This window comes from Clytia hemisphaerica, unplaced genomic scaffold (assembly GCF_902728285.1).
Source record: "Clytia hemisphaerica strain Z4C2 unplaced genomic scaffold, Clytia hemisphaerica genome assembly, whole genome shotgun sequence".
In the NCBI taxonomy this organism is placed as follows: Eukaryota; Metazoa; Cnidaria; class Hydrozoa; order Leptothecata; family Clytiidae; genus Clytia; species Clytia hemisphaerica.
In genome coordinates this window covers 632-10,463 of record NW_027104332.1, presented here as the reverse complement: position 1 = coordinate 10,463, position 9,832 = coordinate 632, and the positions used below count along the sequence as shown (strand labels likewise).

At 34.7% G+C, this 9,832-nt stretch overlaps 1 protein-coding gene across 1 annotated transcript; it reads right to left on the bottom strand.

Moving 5' to 3' along the window:
• Positions 1 to 8,489: 8,489 nt before the first annotated feature.
• Positions 8,490 to 9,559, bottom strand: LOC136817762 (dol-P-Glc:Glc(2)Man(9)GlcNAc(2)-PP-Dol alpha-1,2-glucosyltransferase-like; the record flags this gene model as incomplete). Its single annotated transcript, XM_067074080.1, has 1 exon — positions 8,490 to 9,559. A coding segment is annotated over one exon (1,020 nt), but the record flags the coding sequence as incomplete, so codon positions are not given.
• Between the last annotated feature and the right edge of the window lie 273 nt (positions 9,560 to 9,832).

Here is a 9,832-nt window from a genome sequence, read left to right as displayed (position 1 = left end):
TATCTACGTGAGCATGACCATTAAACAATCATTCATCAGAACACAAATAGTGACGATTTATTAAAATTAGTCGTTTGTTTCTTATAAAAAAAAAACGTTTAGAAACCAAAATTTCATGCTCTTGAAATATTCTTTCACATTCAAGACTTCGTGAGCATAAAAAACATCTATATCATCAAAAAATTGAGTAATTTGGCTAAGAACATTGATGTATGCTTATTATTAGTGATTCTTATAGATAAACATGCGTTTTTTAAGCTGAAAAGTTCTTTTTTTACAAAAATCTGCTTGACCCATCTTTTACCTACTTTCATGCAAAAAATCATGATCCAATATTTCGCTAAGTCCAAAAAAACCCTTTTTTTTAGCCGTTTTTTGACCCAAATTTGCCCAAAAACATTTTTTCGAAAATCAGGCTCCGTCACATTCTAGGGTTTATAGTTATGCATCTTTGTGTAAAAAATCATAAAGAATAAAAGAGCCAATTTCGAGAAGCTAATACCTAAGTAATTGATAATGTGCTTATGAAAAAATATCGAATTTGGCCAATTTTCTATAAAAACAAGCCAAGCAACCGAAATTTCATGTCTAAACACACATATACTTCAAAAGTAAGCCCTCAAGAGCAAAAAAACATCTATCTCATAAAAAAATTCAGTAATTTGACTTACACGTTTTTTTTTTATAAGGAACCTTAACTTTGCTCTGAGCCTGGAGTTCCTTATTTTTACAGAGAATTTCAGTCTCAAAGTTCCTTATCGAGTTCTATACTACATAGGAAATTTTGAACTTTTTGCCCCTTGAAAGATCAAAATTTGGTCAAATTAGTCCCAATAAGGTACATTATTTTCAAATCCACTTATTCTCAGCCTGAGCAGTTCCTTAACAATTCCTTATTTTTTGAACCATTTTCAGCCTCGAGTTCCTTATAAACGTGTTCCTTATAAAAAAAAAACGTGTATTAATAGTGATTCTTATAGATAAACATGCGTTTTTTAAGCCAAATAATTTTTTTTTGCAAAAATCTGCTTGAGCCATCTTTTACCTTTGATGGTACCCTTTAATGATCCAATTTTTCACAAAGTCCAAATTTTCCCAAAAATCTTTTTTTCGAAAATCGGGCTCCGTAACATTTTGGCCACTATCATTTTGCACCTTTGTACCAAAAATCGAAAGATTCCTATGATTCAATCTTGAGAAATGTTGGTAACGAACGGACGGACGGATACAGGTTAATTTATAGGACCTCCACCCACCGGGGTAGGTCCAAAAACTCTATAAACACAAAAGGTAGTTTAATAATTTTAAGGCCGTAAAAATAAGAAACTCGAAATGAAAAATAATTTTGTAAATGATCGTTGAGCGTTACCGACTATGCAGAACATATAAAGGGGATATTACGAGGCAATTAAATCCATGAAATGATTTTAATATGGTTCTATTTTTCAGAGACAATTTGAGGCTAATTGACACCTAAAAGTTTTCACACCTTGAGCATGATAACATTTCTGACAGTAAGAAGTCACAAAAATTGACACATTTCCAATACAAATTTATTTTTTATGTCAAATATATCGTTTAAACCGTAATTCATTGAATATTTAAGATAAAATAAGCATTTTAGACTCAAGGAACATTTTTCTAAAGCCTTTGTTAGAATACAATAGCTATATTCATAAGAGCAAAGGAAATTTCGGTTTTTGCTCACTTTGAGCATGATGAGTGACGTCATCAAAAAATTTTTTTGTCAAAGTTACCTTGTATGAGAAGAATCATGTGTGCCAATTTTCATCTAAAAAGACCCACTAGATAAGAAGTTAAGGGGTGGTACAGGAACAGCCCCCCCTATTTTTGAACCGCCTCTAAAAGCCTGGTACGAACAGGGTTGAGTTAGTAATTCAATGTTCAAGATAGAAAAAGAAAGAAATGTGAAAAGTAAACCTGAGAAGTCTGAGAGAAGTCTTTTTTCATCAAAATGAGGGCAAAAAATAAAAACTCACTTCGCTCGAAACTCATATAATATTCGAACAAAATTCTCGGTCCCTTGAAGATTCGAATTACATATGTGTTTAACTGTACTTGTTTAAAAAAAGGTACCCCTATAAAATTCATTGCACAATTTTTAATGAGTTTCAGTAGATTGATGAGATTGATTATAATATTGCTTTGTGGTATTTAATGACTTAAGGATTTGCCAAGCTTCAGAGTGATGTAACTACAATTGAGCTGTTTATTGAGAAAGTTTAGAAAATTCTATGAAAGGTATGGTTGGAGATACAATAATTTTAAGATATCCATATATGTCCATCAAAAAACTATCTATCTTCAACATTAAAAACAAATACATTGAATTTATAGCCCAAAGAGGTTAGAAGCGAGTCTCGATCTTTCCAACCAGGTGAAAGATAAGTGGTAGCAACTATATTGCTTGAATCCTCTATTATGTTCATTCCGCCCTGGGGTAGCTTTTTTTTTGTTTTGCATCCCAGCGATAAGGGTCGTCTACAATCACGTCCAGCTTCTTTTGCATTGTAAAATCATCTACCGACGATATATTAAATATAACTGCCCTCTTTAGTTAAAAATAAATAAGTAGTAAAATGTAAACATTGCGCGAACCACCTGTCTTTAAAGAGAACAATCAAAATCACGTGTCCAAAACAAACTTGTAAAACAATTGAACAATCAAAATTAGCCATATTTGGTTTGATTTTTTATTTTGACATGTGACATTTGTTTTGATTTTGTATGTGCTGCATACAGTTTGTTTACAGATTTCGCAAGTACTTTAATGCCCCTTTAAAGAGAAGGTAATTCTCCACCATATAATCAAAACTAGTGTCTCTGTTTCACAAGCCTTTATCATTTCTATCGTATTTGAAAACTCAATTAAAGTGCTTAAGAGTTGCCATGGCAACTTGAGTGTCTGTGACGGATGTCATGAGTAAATGCTTTAAATTCGATTAATGCACGCTTTTTTTATAAGAATATACTTTTTTATAAGAACATTCATGATGAAATTGGCCAAAATATTAAGAATATGAAAAAAATACCACCATCATAGAATCTGGGCCAACCCCGGGGGGGGGGGCACTGGGTTTGCGGACTGACGGTATGTGCGGGCCAAAAATTGGCTTTTAAAATTGCACCCTTACAGTGCAGCAAAAATCAGTGAAAATCATACCCTTACAGTGCATTTTCCCCCAAATTTTCGATCCCTTTCGTGCAAAAAATGGTCAAAACTCTCATTTTTGGACAAAATATCTAGATTTTTCAAGAATTTTCTGAAATTTCTACCCTTACAGTGCATCTCTAGTTTTTCCGACCCTTACAGTGCATTTGAGGTGCCTTGAAAAAGACACCCTTAGTGCCCGCACATACCCGTCGGTCCTTTTGCCCAGCTGCCCCCCCCGGGGGGCCAACTGAACCTAAGAATGCAATTTTTAGAGCATTTTACCATTAAATTGCCAACTACTTTAATGGGATAAATTTTCGCGGGGATTAATTTTCGCGGATTTCGCGGATTTGGGTTTCATCCGCGAAAATAAGTCCCATTGGAAATTTGAAAAAGGCCCATCCGCGAAAATTAGTTTCCGCGAAAATTTTGAATTTTTTTTTGCAATCCGCGAAATTTCTAATTTTATCGTTTATTTTCTTTGTTCAGTTACTACGTTCATATTTTGTTTGTATTCCCTTTGTATTTCAAAAACAGTTTTGACATGAGAAACTAAAACTAATTCATTTTCAATTTAATTTTCTTATCCCTAATTTCTCTTCCGCTTTTTTCCCAAATAGGCTGTGAAAATTCAGCTCCGCACCATGGAAGTTCAAATTCAACTTTTGATAGTTGTAATACATATCTCCTCGCCCTATTCCAAAACACCCTCTTATTACTTGAAAAAAAAATTCTTAATTTTCCTGGAAAAATTTTATTTCAATGTTTTGACCCTTTTCAAAAATTTTACTTTTGTACCCCAATCCGCGAAATTAAATCCCCGCGAAAAATCAGGAAATCCCTCATCCGCGAAAATTAATCCCCGCGAAATCTTAAAATTTCGCGGATGAGCTCAACCGCGAAATTTAATCCCCGCGAAAATTTATCCCATTAAAGTATTACCCATGAATGCTTAAAGTTTCAACAAAAATGCCAAAGTTTTGCTTGAGGTATGAATTACATGGTTTAGATTTTGGTTGGGATTGGATCCAAAACCTAAGAATACCGTAAGAATATTTCCTCAAAAAGTTAAGAACCTTCAAGATGAATACAAAAAACATCATTCTTATAAAAAATTCGTCCGTATCAAAATTAGCGTACCAGGCATGTTAAGTAGAAAATATGTGTCTGTCTGATATGAAACGGGAACACTTATATAAAAATTAAACCTTTAAGTAGGAAACAAGTGGCTTCATTTCCCATGAAAGAAGATTCCAGTTTTTTGAATTTGATGACTCTTTGGTCACGTGACTGAAAGTTGCTCTTCTTTTTGGGATCGCCGTAAAACAAGAAGCGCCAAAATGACCACTCATTTCACCCCTGTTTTTCTTTTTCACCCTACATTTAGAAACATTCTAGCCAAAATAGGAAATATAACCCCACACTAGCTTCGCTCAATCGTTAAAGAAAGAAGCGATACATTGTGGGATTGTTTCGAGGGTATTACAATAGAAATCTCTTAGGAATTCCTCGAGGGAATTTTATTGTAATACCCTCGAAACAATCCCACAATGCATCGGTGTTTTAGAAATATCAAAAACTTCGATAAGGTCTATTGTTATGTGTTGCATAAATCCTTTCGATTATACAAGTGACCCCTGGGGGAGACAATGGCTCAGCTGCCTAAAAGCTGATTCATTATTCTATGGCCAGCCACTTAAAACATTAGTCATTATTATTATTATTTTTATTATTTTTAGTTTGTCGTGATTTTCTACTCGTAAATAACAAGAATTTGAAGAGCAGGAAGAACAACAATGTTTGATGTGTTTTTCATTATTCGCAAGTAAACATGGTTAAGCAGGTTCCGTAACGGATTTTGATTGGATAAGACGTGGATTAAATGGATTTCGATTGGATAAGAGGTGGATTAAACGGATTTCGATAGGATAAGAGGTAAACGAAAGAGACCAATAGAAGATTTTCTTCTAACCCTTTAACTGCCGTTCGTATTTTTTAAGGGTTCGACCTATTTGCCACAGGGCAATATGAAGATTCGACCTATATGCCAGATGTCGGCAAATGCCGACATGAGCGACCACATAGTTCACCATTATATTTAGCTTTATTTTCTGAAAAATATCAGATACCGGCAAATAAATCACAAATGCTCTTGTCGGCATACGCCGACAGTGGCACGGAAAGGGTTAATGACAATGACTCTTCGGATACTTTTACAATGCGGATTACCAAATAGGGTTTATAAAAATGAACGTTTTATAAATGTTTGTTGATAAAACTCAAGTATTGTGAAAGTGAATTTACAAAATTATAAAAACCACAAAATTTACAATAAAATAATTTACAAGTTACAAACTACTTTAAAAATACTGAAATATTAGCTTTATTCCCGTCAAAAATATCTTCAGAGCAGAATCTAGACTTGAAGACTCCAAGCTTCGTATTTTCTTCTTTTGAATAATGGTTGTAAGGAACATTAGACTCATTAGAATTATGAAAGTTTTAAATAGCTCTAATTATTGTGTATAGCACAGAAGGCGGGCCATAGAGCTCTCAAAGGAGATCCTTGTTTATAATACAAGGTTGATTGCATACTAATAGCTCCTCGATAATTGAATGTTCTTCGTTTTAGAATGTCTTCTTTGTTCGTTATGAAATGAAAAAGGCGTTAATTCAATATCCACTTTGCTTTCAGGAATGGGATCCAATTTGTCTACTTTGCACTCTTTCTTCAGTTTTTCAGATTTGTCCTTGTTTTCTCCAATATTATTCACTATGTTCAACTTGCAGCTTGTTTTCGCTTTTCCGAAAGGGTTTCGTGCGACCATAACTAACTTTCCGTGGTCCTGCTCACGGAGTGATAAAATGACTAATGTTTTGCCACTATCTTTTGAGTAAATGCGACCATTACTTGATTCGTGGTCAACCAGTGTACCATTCAGATACCAGTGACACTCAACAGGGAAAAGAACCGTGGTCAGACATGAAAATTGACACTGAGCACCAACGACTGATTCATATTCCGATGGAAGTTTCTTTATAATGTGAGGTGTGAAGAGGGCTGGGTCTAGCAGTGAGAAATGTACTGTGTAATCATCTAGATCCGCTTCTGTTGACGACGATGATGAAAGCCTTCGATTCTTCTTCAGTTTCGGGAAACGAGGCAAACCTAAAAAATTGAGATGATTAGTTATTGAGCAACAACTGCGATTTTTATACCAAACTAACATGGATGATACCCCCTTCTTTTGAATTTTGTACCAATTTTACACCTTTCACAATAGGTTCGAAAATACCCAAATCGCCCCATCTATCTTTTATGTCACCTTTGGTAGAATGGGAGATGGCATACTGGAAATATTATAGAACAACAAACTACAGTATTAAAACTCAAGAGTATTATTGGAGAGGGAAACTTTGAAAATCTTTTCCTGTTTCCTAGTGGAACAGACTTGATCGAAAATAGGCAAATAGGTTAACTTCAAAAGATTTTAAGACTCTGAGAATGAATAAAACGTATGACGCTCACGCAGGGGCCAAAATCTCAAAATAGGTATGAAAATGTAGTGAAATTTGCGGCTGAAAATCTTAATCTTTTTACCTTCTTGTGTTTTCGTTGACTTTATGTGCCTGTTGTTGTGAAAAGCATCTGGCACCATCAATAAATTATTGTTCTCCAACATTTTGGATACAAACAAAATAACTATGTGGAATGTTGCTGTGTGAAGCCTTTTTCAGAACGAAATAATCAACTATGTACGCTATCAGTTTTTACTTCTGCTTTATGAAATACTCGACACTAACTGATAACGACTTACACCATTTATATAATTAATGCTATTATACATGTAGTAATTAGATGCTGATTACATATGAGGATTCTTTACAAAACAAAGAATAGAAAACGGAAATTTTTAAGATAATAGAATACCCTGTAACGAGTGAGAATGGCTCTCCATTGTATCGCTGTTATAACTCAATAGTACTAACCTTGTGGACTTTCAGCTTGCAAGCATAGCCAAGAAGTTTCGCTTTTGTTTCTCTTTGTCATCTTTTTAGCATTCTAGCCAAGGTTGTGAAAGTTCACTCTCCAATTCGATAGTCATAAGGAGATGACGAGAGAATTCCACAACTCATTGTGTTTTAGTTTTCATTACTCTTAAAATGAAAAAAAAGGTTTTTCCAAGTTCTTCGAATAAACGCCCCCATCTTTTAAACACCCCCTTAAATAAACGCACCTCCTAAAAAAGAAAAAAATTAATAAACACCCGAGACAGGAAAGTTGAATCTTTGACACGCTATCAGATTATCTCAAGCTCTCAAAATTATAAAGCCTAAAGATAAACAACAGAAAATGAAGATTTTTAGACCTTAAAACTACCTACGTACTTAGAAAACTTTCATCGTCGTCATATGAGATGATCGGCGATTCAGAAAATTACAAGATAAGAACAATGTAAGAAAATAAGGCTTTGATGGCCAAAATATCAGGAACACATTAAGGACGTTTTAAGGCTCTGTGGACACCATATTTCTTAAAAAAAGTCACTTAAAATCTAAATTCATTAAATTCCAAGCAACTGTGAATACAAAATATTTCTGCCTAAGCCAATGAAAAGGGAACAATTCTGAATATTCAATAAATATGATAAATTATTCTAAATGCTAATTTAAGAAATTTGAAAAAAAAAACAATTTTAAATACCTAATTAAAATGAAAAAAAAACAAAGTTTCCTTCCACTCCAGGTTGCGGAATTTGCTCAGAGTTGGAAATGAGTCTAATATACGTGCAGCGATGAGGCTACAACGCATCCGTTTTACGAACAAATGCGAAATTCTGCACGAAGGTGTACTAACGCAATATCTGGCTGTGTATCACTTTAATTGCGTCATCATTTATTGACGAGTTTTTTTTCGTTTGGAATATTTTGACTTTATTAATTTTATCTTATTTTTTCCGGGGGTTCTTGCTTGGAAAACATTGGGGAACACAAATGTTTTGCCACCAATAATGGCCCCAAATGTTTTGATTTGGAGTGTCAAACATTGATGATTATAATGGAGGATAAGTAGATTCTTTGATTCACTTTAAGAAAACATTTTACACAGACAGACCGCAATCTCATTAAACTTGAAAAACAAATTTGATATCGGAGCATGTACCACTCGTAAACAAAGAAAACATTATATTCAATCCATCTCCCGAAATGTGGCGTAAATCCTACTGCATTAAAGATTTGCTTCTAGCCTTAAATTCCATCGAAGACGATCCTTTCGAGACAATAATAGATCAAAAAGTCAAAATCTGAAAAACATCTTCAACCGAGATACTAAATAGGGATACCTAAAAATACTAATGAAATTTACCACATGATTCTTTGTCCAGTATGTCCATCTTGAGTGTGTGTCCGCGTCAAGAAGATGTTCATCGTCAAATAGTTCACTACACCATAAACCAACCCTTCTACCAACAATTCTAACCAGGTCGATGGTCGCAAATTTAAGCGGAAAATCAAATATGGGATGATAAAATAACGGAACTCTAATAACTTCTGTGGAACTAAGACAATAGCTGTGCATGCGAAGAAGACAAGGATCCAGAGGCTTGATCGCCTGTAGGAAAGCTCGTTGATCATGACCAAGGTGGATACTGCGTAAATAGGAATTAGGTAATACTTGACATCGTGGTGATAGCCGAATATTTTCTTCCAAATGTAGAAAGTAAAGTGACGGTTATCGGAGATCAGGTATAAATGCTGATAAGTATAATGGTGAACGGCATAAAACATACCAGCACTGAGAACGATTAAGCATAACAAGTTTATAGGTGATGTGATGAAGTTCCAAACCATTTTTAAGGTTTTGAGGATATTCAAATATCTTAATGAAACGAATGATGAAAAACATATGGTGAAAACAGAAAAATATAAAATTTGTGGAAAATTGAGGCAAGCTTCATGTGACGTGCGATCGCCGACCACGATTCCGTCGTTTTTGATAACAAATCCTACAAAACCAACCAGCACAAAAACATACGGAACTGCAATCCAAATCGAAGATAAAAGCATTGATAAACATCCTAAAACGGCATCGAATATTTGACGGACCAATGAGTCGTCTTTGCCCAACTTTCCATTTCGTCTTAAATGGTTTATGAGTGCACACATACAACAGAATCCAACCCATACGATATTCGTTTGGCGAAAGAAGATTGCGACAACGCCAAAAGAGGCGGACAACCAGTGGCGGTTCTTCATGCTCCAATAATACGCCATGAGTACAAACAAGGTTGAGCCGACATCAGTGTAATAGAGAAAGGTGAAGAAGTAAAGAAGCGGGAAATGAACCACCACCAAAGCGGCACACGCAACTTTCATCGAGTCCTGAAAAAACAAATCATTGGAAAATTACGGAGTGTTCGATATCAGGGAGACAGGGGTGTACTTTATCAGGATCTAAACGGGATTCGGTCTTCTAAATTGCCGTATATCCGCTTAAAAATTATACCTTATGTCAAACAGGTTAAGCTTTCTGGCGAAATAGTTTCGATTCTTACTTTTACGAGATTTTCAATTCTCTCTAACGCGGTCTTATCTGTTTTTCTTTCGCGATCTTTTCAGCTTTTTCTTTCGCGATCTTTTCAGCTTTTTCTTTCG